Source organism: Lithobates pipiens, unplaced genomic scaffold, assembly GCF_037356315.1.
Source record: "Lithobates pipiens isolate NorthernLeopardFrog02 unplaced genomic scaffold, aLitPip1_a1.2 Scaffold_13, whole genome shotgun sequence".
Classification (NCBI taxonomy): domain Eukaryota; kingdom Metazoa; phylum Chordata; class Amphibia; order Anura; family Ranidae; genus Lithobates; species Lithobates pipiens.
In genome coordinates, this window is record NW_027507718.1 from 526,457,015 (window position 1) to 526,474,779 (window position 17,765).

The window sequence follows — 17,765 nt, forward strand, 5'->3', positions numbered from 1 at the left end:
GAGTTTGCATGTTCTCCCTGTGCCTGCGTGGGTTTCCTCCGAGTAATCCGGTTTCCTCCCACAATCCAAAGACATGCAGGTAGGTTAATTGGCTTCAGTCAAAAAAAAAAAATTGGCCATAGTATATGAATGGGGACCTTGGATTGTGGGCTCCTTAAGGGTAGGAACCGATGTGAGTGTGCAATGTACAGGGATAGGGACAATAGTAGACACTCAGGTTGAACTTGATGGACTGGTGTCTTTATTCAACCTAACTAACTATGAAACTATGACCTCATATGTTAACTCCTTCTCTCCTGTATCATATGGCCAGGTGCACAGGGTCTCCATATCGTGCGCTTGCTCCTGGTAGCTTTAGGAAACCAAATGCTAAGGATGGATTCAGATTACTGGCTTGCTCGATATCGGAGGACCTGTCATCTACACCAGGTATCACGGTTCAAAACTGGCTGCAACGTACCTTGCACTATTTCTGGTTATCCATAGCAAACGGCACGACTCCTCCTGCTACTTTTGCTAAGTACACCTTCCTTAGTTGCTTTGCTTTATACCTCACATGTGCTGTATTGAGCCTTGTTCTTTCATACACCAGGAACCTTCATGCACCCCTTTAAATTACTTTAGAACAGGCTTAAAACAGTTGATGCAACTTCACTGAACATCTTGCGGCCAACAACAACATTACTGTGCGATATTCCCTATATAACTTAACTAGGCTGCCCAGGCATACCTCAACAAGGTCAATCATGGCATGCTCCAAGACTTGATAGTTCTCTGGACTCCCAGTGTCCTCTGATGGACTGCTGGGCACAGCAGTCCCCCCTTAGTGCAATCAGAGCATCTTCTTGAGCGGGATGAGGGCGAGTCAGCAAGCCTCAAATCTGGTCTTCCTCCTCCCATATATATATATATATATATAAAAACAGGACAGATAGGCAGGGTCCAAAAAGTTTAACCTTTATCCAGTTTGGGCCAGCCGTTTTAACTAATACACTGCAGGTAATCAGCCTACAAGCCTAACTAGGAGGGTGCTACATACAGTGCCTTGCAAAAGTATTCAACCCCTTGGATTTTTACCTATTTTGTTACATTACAGCCTTTAGTTCATAAAAAATATCCAGATCTTTGATGGTCCCTAGGAGCACCATCATATCTATCATAACAAAATGGAAAGAACATGGCACAACAAACCTACCAAAAGAAAGGCCACACACCAAAACTCACAGACCGGGCAAGGAGGGCATTAATCAGAGAGGCAGCACAGAGACGTAAGGTAACCCTGGAGGAGCTGCAGAGTTCCACAGCAGAGACTGGAGTATCTGTACTTAGGATGACAATAAGCCGTACGATCCATAGAGTTGGGCTTTATGGCAGAGTGGCCAGAAGAAAGACGTTACTTTCAGCAAAAAACAAAATGTCACGTTTTGGGTTTGCGAAAAGGCATGTGGGAGACTCTCAAAATGTATGGAGGAAGGTGCTCTGGTCTGATGAGACTAAAATTGAACTTTTTGGCCATCAAAGAAAATGCTATGTCTGGTGCAAACCCAACACATTACATCACCCAAAGAACACCATCCCCACTGTGAAACATGGTGGGGGCAGCATCATGCTGTGGGGATGTTTTTCAGCAGACAGGACTGGGAAACTGGTCAGTGTTGAGGGAAAGATGGATGGTGTACAGGGATATTCTTGAGCAAATCCTGTACCACTCTGTGTGTGATTTGAGGCTAGGACGGAGGTTCACCTTCCAGCAGGACAATGAGCCCAAACACACTGCTAAAGCAACACTTTAAGGGGAAACATGTAAATGTGCTGGAATGGCCTAGTCAAAGCCCAGACCTCAATACAATAGAAAATCTGTGGTGAGACTTAAAGATTGCTGTTCACAAGCGCAAACCATCCAACTTGAAGGAGCTGGAGCAGTTTTGCAAGGAGGAGGAATGGGCAAAAATCCCAGTGGTAAGATGTGGCAAGACTCATAGAGACTTATCCAAAGTGACTTGGAGCTGCGATAGCCGCATAAGGTGGCTCTACAAAGTATTGACTTTAGGGGGGTGAATAGTTATGCACATTGACCTTTTCTGTTATTTTGTCCTATTTGTAGTTTGCTTCACAATAAAAAAAAAACATCTTCAAAGTTGTTGGCATGTTCTGTAAATTAAATGATGCAAATCCTCAAACAATCCATGTTAATTCCAGGTTGTGAGGCAACAAAATACGAAAAATGCCATGGGGGGTGAATACTTTTGCAAGGCAGTGTACATTCAGCACACTTGATTGGACCCTCTCTCCCCCAGATTTCATACTTGGATTTATTGCTATAATATGGGGCATTGGTTGCTTTTATTGCGCACTGTCTGCGGCCACAATGGTCTCCACTCTCCACACTGATCTGTTCTGTTGTAGCTTTTTGTCAAAGTATGAAAACAAAGTGACGGAAGCCAAGATGACTCAGAACTTTTTCTGCAGAAAATGAATTTCATTCTCAGACCTCTCCATCTGTACAATCACACGGTTCACACTCATGGCACTTAATGATTCATTCAATCTAAATGCGGTGGGATTGCTTTGGGCGGTTATTCGGAGTAGGTGCCGGCAGCAGGGCCATCTTTAATATTGATTGGACTCTGGCAAAAATTTTCTTGGGCCCCCCCCCATGCTATTTCACTCTCCACCTTCTCTGAGACATACAATAAATAGCAGCTAGACTTAAAATCAGTTTACTGTATCAGATCAGGCAGTGATTTCGATTGGTTGCCAGAGGTTACAGCATATCACTACAGCTTACTGACTGGTTGCTAGAGGTTACAGCACACATTAAGGCTCACTGATTAGTTACTAAAGGTTACAGCACATGATTTCTGCTTGTTGCTTGGTTGCTAGAGATTACTGTACAGTAATACTACTCACTGGTTGCTAGAGGTTACAGCACATGTTCTCCTCACTGCAGGGGGGGCATGATATACATATGAATGCCACCTTTATTTACATATCAATGTCACCGACCTCAGATATTTACATATGAATGTTGCTGATATTTACATATGAATGCCGGTTATTTACATGTAAACACAGGGTCTGCAGGTGAGTCATCTTTACACAACAATAAGGCAGAGCTGGGCAGCATTAGTAGGAGCACTTCACACTGAAATATTGGGACACAGCATAGATCTACAACTTCAAGGGACAAGGGAATTTAAACTGGGATAGTTGGCAAGTATGAGGCAGCTGCTCTGGGCCCCACAACAATGACAGGGCCCAGGGCAGCTGCCCCCTTTGCCCTGCCTTAAAGACGGCCCTAGCCGGCAGTGTGCGCTGAAAAAAGTACTGCATATAGACTTCATTTTGTATTCAAGCTGAGGTTTCCAAAGCAAGCAAAGTCCTTTCTTGTATTAGGAGAGGTATGGACTCCAGAGAGAGAGACATCATTGTGCCCACCTGTACAAATCATTAGTAAGACCTCATCTGGAATATGCCGTTCAGTTTTGGGCTCCAGTTCTCAAAAAGGATATCGGGGAACTGGAGAAAGTGCAGAGAAGGGCAACCAAACTGATAAGAGGCATGGAGGAACTCAGCTATGAGGAGAGATTAGAGGAACTGGGCACTATTCACTCTTGATAAGAGGAGATTAAAGGGGGATATGATCAACATGTACAAATACATAAGGGGTCCATATAGTGAACTTGGTGTTGAGTTATTCACTTTAAGAACATCAAAGAGGACAAGAGAAGACTCTTTACGTCTAGAGGAAAAGAGATTTCATCTCCAAACACGGAAAGGTTTCGAAAATGTGAAATAGACTCCCTGCAGAGGGGGTTCTGGCCATCTCATTAGACTATTTTAAAAAAGGCCTGAATCCTTTCCTAGATACACACAATTAGGGATGAGCCGAACACCCCCCGGTTCGGTTCACACCAGAACTTGCGAACGGTCCCCGCGTTCGGTACGAACGTTAGAACCCCATTGAAGTCTATGGGACTCGAACGTTCGAAATGGAAAGTGCTAATTTTAATGGCTAATATGCAAGGTAGTGTCCTAAAAAAGGGTTTGGGGACCTGCCTCCTGCCTCAGGGGACATGGGTCACTGCAAAAAAACGTTTTAAAAATGGCTGTTTTGGCGGGAGCACTGATTTTAATGACGATTAAAGTGAAAAAAAAAGGTGAAATATTCCTTTAAATATGGTGCCTGGGGGGTGTCTATAGTATGCCTGTGAAGTGCCACGTGTTTCCTGTGTTTAGAACAGTCCCTGCACAAAATGACATTAAACGGAAATAACGTCATTTAAAACTGCTTGCGGTTTTAATGTTATATCTGGTTCCTGCAATATGGTTGAAAATCATTGAGAAACATGGCATGGGTAGCCCTCCCTGCCCATTACCAGCCTATTTGGGTCTTGTACGCATATTAAGGGGAACCCCGTACCCATATTAAAAAAAGGAAATGCGTGTGGCCCCCAGGCCCTATATACTCAGAACAGCAGTATACAGGCGGTGCAAACAAGACAGGGACTGTGTAGGTTTGTTGTGTTAAGTTGAATCTGTTTGTCATTTTCAACCGGTACATTTTTAAAGTGTAGCTCCAGTCAAAAAAAACTATTTTTAAGCTTTTTGGAAAACATAGGGAAGGGTTATCACCCCTGTATAATTTGTTTTGTCGTCCATCTTTTTTCATCTCACTTGCTGCTGTCTCCTTCCGTTTGCAAGTAGGAGATGTTTGTAAGTTGGATGTTTGAAAGTAGGGGCCTGCCCTATATTATAGCGGTATGTACTGGGTACAGAGCACGCAGACAGCACGCACTATCTCCTAACACTACTGACTGCAAGCTCTATTATTAACCACTTGACCACTGGGCACTTAAACACCCTTAATAACCAGACCAATTTTCAGCTTTCGGTGCCCTCACATTTTGAATGACAATTACTCAGTCATGCAACACTGGACCTATAGGAAATGTTTGTCCTTTTTTCACACAAATAGAGCTTTCTTTTGGTGGTATTTAATCACCTCTCTGCTATAAAAGAAAAAAGACCGAAAATTCTGCGAAAAAATGAATTTTTCTTCGTTTCTGTTATAAAATTTAGCAGATTAGTAATTTTTTCTTCATAAATTTTGGCCAAAATTCATACTACTACATATCTTTGGTAAAAATAAGTACAAATTGGTGGATATTATTTGGTCTTTGTGAAAGTTATAGAGTCCACAAGCTATGGTGCCAATATCTGAAAATTGATCACACCTGAAGTACTGACGGCCTATTTCCTTTTTTTTTTTTTTCTCACAAAATTGTCATATTATCAGGTTATTTCACACACACAGCATATGCATACCACAAATTACACCCCAAAACACATTCTGCTATTACTCCCGAGTACGGCGATACCACATGTGTGAGACTTTTACACAGCGTGGCCACATACAGAGGCCCAACATGCAGGAAGCACGATCAGGTGTTCTGGAGCACCCAGGCCAATTCTGACATTTCTCTCCTACATGTAAAAATCATCATTTATTTGCTAGAAAATTACAGAGAACCCCAAAACATTATATATATATATTTTTTTTTAGCAAAGACCCTGGAGAATACAATGGTGGTCGTTGCAAATTTTTATCTCACACGGTATTTGCACAGCAATTTTTCAAACGCGTTTTTTTGGGGGAAAAAACAGTTTTGTGCTTAAAAAACAAACAAAAAAAACAGTAAAGTTAGCCCAATGTTTGCATAAAGTGAAAGATGAAGTTATGCTGAGTAAATAGATATCAAACATGTCACTCTTCAAAATTGCACATGCCCCTGGAATGGCGCCAAACGTCGCTACTTAAAAAATCCCCATAGGCGACGCTTTAATTTTTTTTTTACTGGTTACATGTTTTGAGTTGCAGAGGAGGTCTAGGACTAGAATTATTGCTCTCGCTCTAACATTCTCGGCGATACCTCACATGTGTGGCACATGCGAGCACATGGGGACATGGGCACTTTAATTTTTATTTTATTTTTTTATTGTTCATTTTACTTTATTTATTTTAGTTTGACATTTTTTTCCCCAAAAATATATTTTTGATCACTTTTTTTCCTATTACAAGAAATGTAAACATCCCTTGTAATAGGAATATGGGGTGACAGGTCCTCTTTACAGTGAAATCTGGGGGGTCAATATGACCCCACATCTCACCTCTAGGCTGGGAAGCCTGAAATAAAAAATAAAAAAAAGATTCTGGCTTTGATCGTACTGGCGAGTTGGTAGAAGCACCAGAGGGCGGTGAGGGGTGGGGGGGCGTCTATGGCTGGGTATTTCAGGGTATCACCGAGTATGGCTGGGTATCTCCGAGTATGGCTGGGTATGGCAATTTATGGCAGGGTATTACAGAGTATTGGTGGGGTATTGGCGGGGTACTACAGAGTAATAGCAGGGTACTGCAGAGTATTGGGGGGGTACTACAGAGTAATGGCAGGGTACTGCAGAGTATTGGGGGTACTGCAGAGTAATGGCAGGGTACTGCACTGCAGAGTAATGGCGGGGTACTGCAGAGTAATGGCAGGGTACTGCAGAGTATTGGGGGTACTGCAGAGTAATGGCAGGGTACTGCACTGCAGAGTAATGGCGGGGTACTGCAGAGTAATGGCAGGGTACTGCAGAGTAATGGGGGGTACTGCAGAGTAATGGCAGGGTACTGCAGAGTATTGGGGGTACTGCAGAGTAATGGCAGGGTACTGCACTGCAGAGTAATGGCGGGGTACTGCAGAGTAATGGCAGGGTACTGCAGAGTAATGGGGGGTACTGCAGAGTAATGGCAGGGTACTGCAGAGTAATGGGGGGTACTGCAGAGTAATGGCAGGGTACTGCACTGCAGAGTAATGGCAGGGTACTGCAGAGTAATGGCGGGGTACTGCAGAGTAATGGCGGGGTACTGCAGAGTAATGGCAGGGTACTGCACTGCAGAGTAATGGCGGGGTACTGCAGAGTAATGGCAGGGTACTGCAGAGTAATGGGGGGTACTGCAGAGTAATGGCAGGGTACTGCAGAGTAATGGGGGGTACTGCAGAGTAATGGCAGGGTACTGCACTGCAGAGTAATGGCGGGGTACTGCAGAGTAATGGCGGGGTACTGCAGAGTAATGGCAGGGTACTGCACTGCAGAGTAATGGCAGGGTACTGCAGAGTAATGGCGGGGTACTGCAGAGTAATGGCGGGGTACTGCAGAGTAATGGCAGGGTACTGCAGAGTAATGGGGGTTACTGCAGAGTAATGGCAGGGTACTGCAGAGTATGCACTGGTATTGCAGAGTATTGGCAGGGAATTGAGGGGTTAAATTCGGTGAGCAGCGATGTGGGCACTGCAGATGCAGCCCACATCGCTGCTGACACCGATCTCTTTCCCCTCCGCTGTACCGATCGGTACAGAGAGGGGGGGGAGGAACCGGCCTCATAACATGACGCCGGTTTGTTTACAAGTGATCACTCCGTCATTTGAGGAAGCGATCACGTGGTAAACGGCCGCTATGATGCCGGCGGTCACGGATGCTCTCGAGTGCGCGCACCAGGGGGCGCGCGAGAGCAGAATTCTGGGAGGCCGTTAATTAACGGCCTCTCAGAGTTAAACAACCGCCCTGAAGCCGTTAATCGGCAATGGGCAGTTGTTAAGTGGTTAAAGCTAGATCACTAGCTATATAGGTGAGGTGAATATAGTGGTGTATACTGCGGTCAGGGCACAGACAACAACCACTACACAGCAGCAAGATAGGAAATCAGCCAAAAACGATTGGTGTGTAACTGTGTTGAAGGTACACAGAACACCCACTGCTTCAGATGCTAAGTAACACACTACACGAGGCCGCCTCAAAGGCGGCTTTATATAGTGTGGGGCGTGCACTACACAGCCTGAGCTATGATTGGCCACAGGCAGGATGCCTGTGGCCAATCATGGCTCTCCTCGCTGCCGGCGCTGCGATTGGCCAAGCATGCGGGGTCACAGTGCATGCTTGGCCAATCATGGGGCAGCAATGCACTGCGCCACTGCAGTGCATTGTGGTCCGCGCGCGCGCCACTCGAATTTTGACGCGAACGGCCAAAACGTTCGGAATTCGCCGAACGGCCGAACAGCCAATGTTCGAGTCGAACGTACGTTCGACTCGAACACGAAGCTCATCCCTACACACAATATAACTGGATACTAATATTTATAGGTAAAGTTCATCCAGGGAACATCCAATGGCCTCTTGGGGGATCAGGAAGGAATTTTTCCCCTGCTGGCGCAAATTGGGTGCTTTATTCTGTTTTTTTTTCCTTTCTCTGGGTCAACTGTGGGTACTAGGAACTAGATGGACTTGTGTCTTTTTTCAAACACACTATGTAGCTATGTTGGCGCAGTGCTGTGCAAGGTAATCACCACGTGGCTGCCAACTGAGCTTTATGAAATGTCTAGGCTAGAGTCAGGTTAGGCATCCAACAACCGCAAGTTAGAGGTCCGGTTCCATGGCAGATTACAGACTACTAGCGAGGGGATAAAATGCAGAGTAGATAGACTGACTCTGAATTACAGTTCCACAACACAGTAACTGCTGGTGTGAAGCTGCATTCCAGGCTGGTGGGACAACAGTTGGAGGATACCCTCATCACTGCTGATCTTGTCCTCAGGACTCTGACACCAAGATGGACACTGCATATTGGTCATCCTCAGGGACCCCTGCAACTGGACTTTGCTGCAACATTCATCTGAAGGTATCTTTATTAATAACTATATATTTCTATCAGACCTGACTGATTATATAGTACATGTCTGTACATTGGATTTTTGTACCATTATTAATCTTTTCTTATATAAAGCTTGTATCATTTCTTTACTGATGTGCATCTATATAATTATGAGTAATGCTATTTGCTGGTTGCAGTAGTTATTCTGCTCCCAATTACTTTGATAAGATTCCGGGTTAATTTCCCAGGAAGGGAATTTTCTCTGTACACAGAGGTCTTGTCCTGGGTGTATGCACTGCCATGTAATGTATATAGAGTCTCTGTCTATATGTAATGTATATAGAGTGTCTGTCTATATGTAATGTATATACAGTGTCTGTCTATACTGCATGTAATGTATATACAGAGTCTGTCTATATGTAATGTATATACAGTGTCTGTCTATATGTAATGTATATACAGTGTCTGTCTATATGTAATGTATATACAGTGTCTGTCTATACTGCATGTAATGTATATACAGAGTCTGTCTATATGTAATGTATATACAGTGTCTGTCTATATGTAATGTATATACAGTGTCTGTCTATACTGCATGTAATGTATATACAGTGTCTGTCTATATGTAATGTATATACAGTCAGGGCCGGTGCTAGACTATTTTGCACCCTAGGCGAGACCAGCTACTTGCCCCCCCCCCCCCCCAAAAAATGTATTCAATAACTTTAGCTCCAGAACTGGTCCAGGTGGACAGGAGAGGGGGTGCAGCCAGGTGGGGGGAGGGATATAGCCAGGTGGACAGGAAAGGGGGGGTGCAGCCAGGTGGAGGGATGGAGTGAGGTGGACAGGAGAGGGGAGGTGTAACCAGGTGGGAGGAAGGATGAAGCCAGGTGGACAGTAGATAGGGTGCAGCCAGGAGGAAAGGAGAGGGGTGCAGCCAGGTGGACAGGAGAGGGGAGGTGCAGACAGGTGGAGGGAGGATATAGCCAGATGGACAGGAGAGGGGGTGCAGCTGGGTGGAGAGATGGAGCCAGGTGGACAGGAGGGGGTAGCCAGGTGGAGGGATGGAGCGAGGTGGAGGGATGGAGCCAGGTGGACAGGAGATGGGGTGCAGCCAGGTGGAGGGAGGATATAGCAAAGTGGACAGGAGATGGGGGTAGCCAGGCGGAGGGATAGAGCCAGGCGATGGGATGGAGCCAGGCGGAGGGATCGGGCCAGGTGGGGAGGGATAGAGCCAGGTGGGGAGGGATGGAGCCAGGCGGAGGGATGGGGCCAGGGGATGGGATCAGGGGATGGGATGGGGCCAGGCGGAGGGATGGAGCCAGGCGATGGGATGGAGCCAGGTGGAGGGATGGGGCCAGGCAGAGGGCTGGGGCCAGGCAGAGGGCTGGGGCCAGGCGGAGGGATGGGCTGGGGCCAGGCGGAGAGGATGGAACCAGGTGGGGAGGGATGGAGCTAGGCGGAGGGATGGGGCCCAGCGGAGGGATGGGGCCAGGGGATGGGATGGGGCCAGGCAGAGGGATGGAGCCAGGCGATGGGATGGAGCCAAGCGATGGGATGGAGCCAGGTGGAGGGATGGAGCCAGGTGGAGGGATGGAGCCAGGTGGAGGGATAGAGCCAGGGGATGGGATGGAGCCAGGGGATGAGATGGAGTCAGGGGATGGGATGGAGCCAGGCGGAGGGATATAGCCAGGCAGAGGGATGGAGCAAGGGATGGAGCCAGGCAGAGGGATTGAGCCAGGCAATTTTGGCCAAAATTCATACTACTACATATCTTTGGTAAAAATAAGTACAAATTGGTGGATATTATTTGGTCTTTGTGAAAGTTATAGAGTCCACAAGCTATGGTGCCAATATCTGAAAATTGATCACACCTGAAGTACTGACGGCCTATTTCCTTTTTTTTTTTTTTCTCACAAAATTGTCATATTATCAGGTTATTTCACACACACAGCATATGCATACCACAAATTACACCCCAAAACACATTCTGCTATTACTCCCGAGTACGGCGATACCACATGTGTGAGACTTTTACACAGCGTGGCCACATACAGAGGCCCAACATGCAGGAAGCGCGATCAGGTGTTCTGGAGCACCCAGGCCAATTCTGACATTTCTCTCCTACATGTAAAAATCATCATTTATTTGCTAGAAAATTACAGAGAACCCCAAAACATTATATATATATATATTTTTTTTTAGCAAAGACCCTGGAGAATACAATGGTGGTCGTTGCAAATTTTTATCTCACACGGTATTTGCACAGCAATTTTTCAAACGCGTTTTTTTGGGGGAAAAAACAGTTTTGTGCTTAAAAAACAAACAAAAAAAACAGTAAAGTTAGCCCAATGTTTGCATAAAGTGAAAGATGAAGTTATGCTGAGTAAATAGATATCAAACATGTCACTCTTCAAAATTGCACATGCCCATGGAATGGCGCCAAACGTCGCTACTTAAAAAATCCCCATAGGCGACGCTTTAATTTTTTTTTTACTGGTTACATGTTTTGAGTTGCAGAGGAGGTCTAGGACTAGAATTATTGCTCTCGCTCTAACATTCTCGGCGATACCTCACATGTGTGGCACATGCGAGCACATGGGGACATGGGCACTTTAATTTTTATTTTATTTTTTTATTGTTCATTTTACTTTATTTATTTTAGTTTGACATTTTTTTCCCCAAAAATATATTTTTGATCACTTTTTTTCCTATTACAAGAAATGTAAACATCCCTTGTAATAGGAATATGGGGTGACAGGTCCTCTTTACAGTGAAATCTGGGGGGTCAATATGACCCCACATCTCACCTCTAGGCTGGGAAGCCTGAAATAAAAAATAAAAAAAAGATTCTGGCTTTGATCGTACTGGCGAGTTGGTAGAAGCACCAGAGGGCGGTGAGGGGTGGGGGGCGTCTATGGCTGGGTATTTCAGGGTATCACCGAGTATGGCTGGGTATCTCCGAGTATGGCTGGGTATGGCAATTTATGGCAGGGTATTACAGAGTATTGGCGGGGTACTACAGAGTAATAGCAGGGTACTGCAGAGTATTGGGGGGTACTACAGAGTAATGGCAGGGTACTGCAGAGTATTGGGGGTACTGCAGAGTAATGGCAGGGTACTGCACTGCAGAGTAATGGCAGGGTACTGCAGAGTATTGGGGGTACTGCAGAGTAATGGCAGGGTACTGCAGAGTAATGGGGGGGTACTGCAGAGTAATGGCAGGGTACTGCACTGCAGAGTAATGGCGGGGTACTGCAGAGTAATGGCGGGGTACTGCAGAGTAATGGCAGGGTACTGCACTGCAGAGTAATGGCGGGGTACTGCACTGCAGAGTAATGGCGGGGTACTGCAGAGTAATGGCGGGGTACTGCAGAGTAATGGCAGGGTACTGCAGAGTAATGGCAGGGTACTGCAGAGTAATGGCAGGGTACTGCACTGCAGAGTAATGGCGGGGTACTGCAGAGTAATGGCGGGGTACTGCAGAGTAATGACAGGGTACTGCAGAGTATGCACTGGTATTGCAGAGTATTGGCAGGGAATTGAGGGGTTAAATTCGGTGAGCAGCGATGTGGGCACTGCAGATGCAGCCCACATCGCTGCTGACACCGATCTCTTTCCCCTCCGCTGTACCAATCGGTACAGAGAGGGGGGGGGGGAGGAATCGGCATCATAACATGACGCCGGTTTGTTTACAAGTGATCACTCCGTCATTTGACGGAGCGATCACGTGGTAAACGGCCGCTATGAGCGGCCGTTTACCGTGATCCGTGATGCGCCGGGTCCTGTGGACCCGGCGGTCACGGATGCTCTCGAGTGTGCGCACCAGGGGGCGCGCAAGAGCAGAATTCTGGGAGGCCGTTAATTAACGGCCTCTCAGAGTTAAACAACCGCCCTGAAGCTGTTAATCGGCAATGGGCAGTTGTTAAGTGGTTAAAGCTAGATCACTAGCTATATAGGTGAGGTGAATATAGTGGTGTATACTGCAGTCAGGGCACAGACAACAACCACTACACAGCAGCAAGATAGGAAATCAGCCAAAAACGATTGGTGTGTAACTGTGTTGAAGGTACACAGAACACCCACTGCTTCAGATGCTAAGTAACACACTACATGAGGCCGCCTCAAAGGCGGCTTTATATAGTGTGGGGCGTGCACTACACAGCCTGAGCTATGATTGGCCACAGGCAGGATGCCTGTGGCCAATCATGGCTCTCCTCGCTGCCGGAGCTGCGATTGGCCAAGCATGCGGGGTCACAGTGCATGCTTGGCCAATCATGGGGCAGCAATGCACTGCGCCACCGCAGTGCATTGTGGTCCGTGCGCGCGCCACTCGAATTTTGACGCGAAAGGCCAAAACGTTCGGAATTCGCCGAACGGCCGAACAGCCAATGTTCGAGTCGAACGTACGTTCGACTCGAACACGAAGCTCATCCCTACACACAATATAACTGGATACTAATATTTATAGGTAAAGTTCATCCAGGGAACATCCAATGGCCTCTTGGGGGATCAGGAAGGAATTTTTCCCCTGCTGGCGCAAATTGGGTGCTTTATTCTGTTTTTTTTTTCCTTTCTCTGGGTCAACTGTGGGTACTAGGAACTAGATGGACTTGTGTCTTTTTTCAAACACACTATGTAGCTATGTTGGCGCAGTGCTGTGCAAGGCAATCCACTGCTTCGCACCACGTGGCTGCCAACTGAGCTTTATGAAATGTCTAGGCTGGAGCCAGGTTAGGCATCCAACAACCGCTAGTTAGAGGTCCGGTTCCATGGCAGATTACAGACTACTAGCGAGGGGCTAAAATGCAGAGTAGATAGGCTGACTCTGAATTACAGTTCCACAACACAGTAACTGCTGGTGTGAAGCTGCATCCCAGGCTGGTGGGACAACAGTTGGAGGATACCCTCATCACTGCTGATCTTGTCCTCAGGACTCTGACATCAAGATGGACACTGCATATTGGTCATCCTCAGGGACCCCTGCAACTGGACTTTGCTGCAACATTCATCTGGAGGTATCTTTATTAATAACTATATATTTCTATCAGACCTGACTGATTATATAGTACATGTCTGTACATTGGATTTTTGTACCATTATTAATCTTTTCTTATATAAAGCTTGTATCATTTCTTTACTGATGTGCATCTATATAATTATGAGTAATGCTATTTGCTGGTTGCAGTAGTTATTCTGCTCCCAATTACTTTGATAAGATTCCGGGTTCATTTCCCAGGAAGGGAATTCTCTCTGTACACAGAGGTCTTGTCCTGGGTGTATGCACTGCCATGTAATGTATATAGAGTCTCTGTCTATATATAATGTATATAGAGTGTCTGTCTATATGTAATGTATATACAGTGTCTGTCTATACTGCATGTAATGTATATACAGAGTCTGTCTATATGTAATGTATATACAGTGTCTGTCTATATGTAATGTATATACAGTCAGGGCCGGTGCTAGACTATTTTGCACCCTAGGCGAGACCAGCTACTTGCGCCCCCCCCCCCCCCAAAAAAAAATGTATTCAATAACTTTAGCACCAGAACTGGTCCAGGTGGACAGGAGAGGGGGTGCAGCCAGGTGGGGGGAGGGATATAGCCAGGTGGACAGGAAAGGGGGGGTGCAGCCAGGTGGAGGGATGGAGTGAGGTGGACAGGAGAGGGGAGGTGTAACCAGGTGGGAGGAAGGATGAAGCCAGGTGGACAGTAGATAGGGTGCAGCCAGGAGGAAAGGAGAGGGGTGCAGCCAGGTGGACAGGAGAGGGGAGGTGCAGACAGGTGGAGGGAGGATATAGCCAGATGGACAGGAGAGGGGGTGCAGCTGGGTGGAGAGATGGAGCCAGGTGGACAGGAGGGGGTAGCCAGGTGGAGGAATGGAGCGAGGTGGAGGGATGGAGCCAGGTGGACAGGAGATGGGGTGCAGCCAGGTGGAGGGAGGATATAGCAAAGTGGACAGGAGATGGGGGTAGCCAGGCGGAGGGATAGAGCCAGGCGATGGGATGGAGCCAGGCGGAGGGATCGGGCCAGGTGGGGAGGGATAGAGCCAGGTGGGGAGGGATGGAGCCAGGCGGAGGGATGGGGCCAGGGGATGGGATCAGGGGATGGGATGGGGCCAGGCGGAGGGATGGAGCCAGGCGATGGGATGGAGCCAGGTGGAGGGATGGGGCCAGGCAGAGGGATGGGGCCAGGCAGAGGGATGGGGCCAGGCAGAGGGATGGGGCCAGGCAGAGGGCTGGGGCCAGGCGGAGAGGATGGAACCAGGTGGGGAGGGATGGAGCTAGGCGGAGGGAGGGAGCCAGGTGGAGGGATTGGGCCCAGCGGAGGGATGGGGCCAGGGGATGGGATGGGGCCAGGCGGAGGGATGGAGCCAGGTGATGGGATGGAGCCAGGCGATGGGATGGAGCCAAGCGATGGGATGGAGCCAGGTGGAGGGATAGAGCCAGGGGATGGGATGGAGCCAGGGGATGAGATGGAGCCAGGGGATGAGATGGAGCCAGGGGATGGGATGGAGCCAGGTGGAGGGATATAGCCAAGCAGAGGGATGGAGCGAGGGATGGAGCCAGGCAGAGGGATTGAGCCAGGCAGAGGGAGGGAGCCAGGTGGAGGGATAGTACCAGGGGATGGGAGGGAGCCAGGCGGAGGGATGGTACCAGGGGATGGGATGGGGCGAGGTGGAGGGATGGTTCCAGGGGATGGGATGGGGCCAGGCGGAGGGATGGGGTGAGGTGGAGGGATGGTACCAGGGGATGGGATGGAGCCAGGCGGAGGGAGGGAGCCAGGCGGAGGGATGGGGTGAGGTGGAGGGATGGTACCAGGGGATGGGATGGAGCCAGGCGGAGGGAGGGAGCCAGGCGGAGGGATGGGGTGAGGTGGAGGGATGGTACCAGGGGATGGGATGGAGCCAGGCGGAGGGAGGGAGCCAGGCGGAGGGATGGTACCAGGGGATGGGATGGGGCGAGGTGGAGGGAGGGAGCCAGGCGGAGGGATGGGGTGAGGTGGAGGGATGGTACCAGGGGATGGGATGGAGCCAGGTGGAGGGAGGGAGCCAGGCGGAGGGATGGTACCAGGGGATGGGATGGGGCGAGGTGGAGGGAGGGAGCCAGGCGGAGGGATGGGGTGAGGTGGAGGGATGGTACCAGGGGATGGGATGGAGCCAGGTGGAGGGAGGGAGCCAGGCGGAGGGATGGTACCAGGGGATGGGATGGGGTGAGGTGGAGGGAGGGAGCCAGGCGGAGGGATGGGGTGAGGTGGAGGGATGGTACCAGGCGGAGGGATGGTACCAGGGGATGGGATGGGGTGAGGTGGAGGGAGGGAGCCAGGCGGAGGGATGGGGTGAGGTGGAGGGATGGTACCAGGCGGAGGGATGGTACCAGGGGATGGGATGGGGTGAGGTGGAGGGAGGGAGCCAGGCGGAGGGATGGGGTGAGGTGGAGGGATGGTACCAGGCGGAGGGATGGGGCCAGGGGATGGGATGGGATGACACACCAAAGATAAGCTCTGACTGGAAGCCTTCATCCCCAGCGCTTCCCCCCACCACCTGACAAGTTCTTACCTTGGTGCACTTCTTTCTCGCTTCCTCCACATGTCAGATAGTGATGTCCAGTTCATGAACGAATCGTTCTTTTGAATCGGTTCTTTTTAGTGAAGTGATTCGTTTGAAACCGTTCACTCTGCACTCAGTACATAGCAGAGCAGCAGAGCTGGCAGTGGTAATATGATCCTAGAGTGAGAGAGCTCCGCCCCCCTCCCTGCAACCAATCAGCTGACTCAAAGCACAGTGACACTCAGGAACTGGATACAAACTTAAAACAAGAGCCAGGAGTGCACAGTACACCGAGTTATAGAATCGTACAAGTTACAGAGTTAAAGAATCATTATCAGTTTTTAGAACACAGTACACTGAAAGAACCACGAGTCACCACCAGTAAAACAATACACAACCAATGAGGTAGCAGCAGTGATCAGGTGGTACGGACAGCCTAAGGCCCTTTCACACTCGTGCAACTTGTCCTGCGACTTGAGACTGCAAAGTCACATGACAAGTCACACCCCATGATTTCCAACCAGTTCAGTTCATATCTGTGCGACTTCAAAGTAGTTTTTGTACTACTTTTGTCCGACTTTGATGCGACTTGTGGCAGAGACCTCCAGATTACACAGACATTGCTTCGAGTCGTGGCAAAAATCATGGCAAAAGCACTTGACTTTCAAGTCGCACAAGTGTGAAAATAGCCTTAACGATTGCATTTTACTACCAGGGGTACTTCGCCCATGGTAGTGGTAGTAAAATCTGATCATCATTCCTGCGCATGCGCTGTAAAGACTACGGGCAAATCTGATGGCTGGCAATGTTAACTGGGAAGTTGGCCCATCAGAATGTAGTTCACATGCACAAAAACCCACTTTTCATTTAGGCTCCATTTCCACTTGTGCAACTTGTCCTGCAACTTTGTACTCTATGATTTCCAATGAGTATTATTCATATCTGTGCCACTTCAAAGTAGTCCCTGCACTACTTTGGTCCCACTTTGATGCAACTTGAGATCCATAGACCTCCGGAATACACAGGCATTGCTTTAAAGTCGCATCAAAATTACGGCAGAATTGTGCAACTTTCAGGCTGCGTTATCCTGAAAAGCCAGAAAGTTGCACGATTCTGCCACGACTCGAAGCCATGCCTGTGTATTCTGGAGGTTTATGGACCTCAAGTCACATTACAATGGGACCAAAGTAGTGCAGGGACTACTTTGAAGTCGCTGTGACTTGAAGTCGCACAGATATGAACGGTACTCATTGGAAATCATGGGGTACTTCTTGTCATGCAACTTTGCAGTCCCAAGTCGCAGGACAAGTTGCACAAGTGGAAACAGAGCCTAAATGAAAAGCGGGGTTTGTGTGCATGTGAACTGCATTCTCAGGCAACTTCACAGGTAACATTGCTATCCATCAAATTTGCAGAAACCTAGGCTCAGGGCCAGTTCACACTGCTGCATAGTGCAAAATCGCATGCGATTTGCACTGCAGTGCAAATCACAGGCGATGTCCGTGCAATGCGATTTCAGCCATAC

The 17,765-nt window shown here is 48.3% G+C and overlaps 1 protein-coding gene across 1 annotated transcript in view; it reads right to left on the minus strand.

Moving 5' to 3' along the window:
• Positions 1-16,382, minus strand: part of LOC143975947 (uncharacterized) — a 115,169-nt gene extending 98,787 nt beyond the window's left edge. Inside the window, exon 1 of the mRNA XM_077478476.1 lies at positions 16,250-16,382. Coding sequence (XP_077334602.1) covers positions 16,250-16,305 — 56 coding nt within the window. The 5' untranslated portion in view covers positions 16,306-16,382. The remainder of the gene's footprint in view (positions 1-16,249) is intronic.
• Between the last annotated feature and the right edge of the window lie 1,383 nt (positions 16,383-17,765).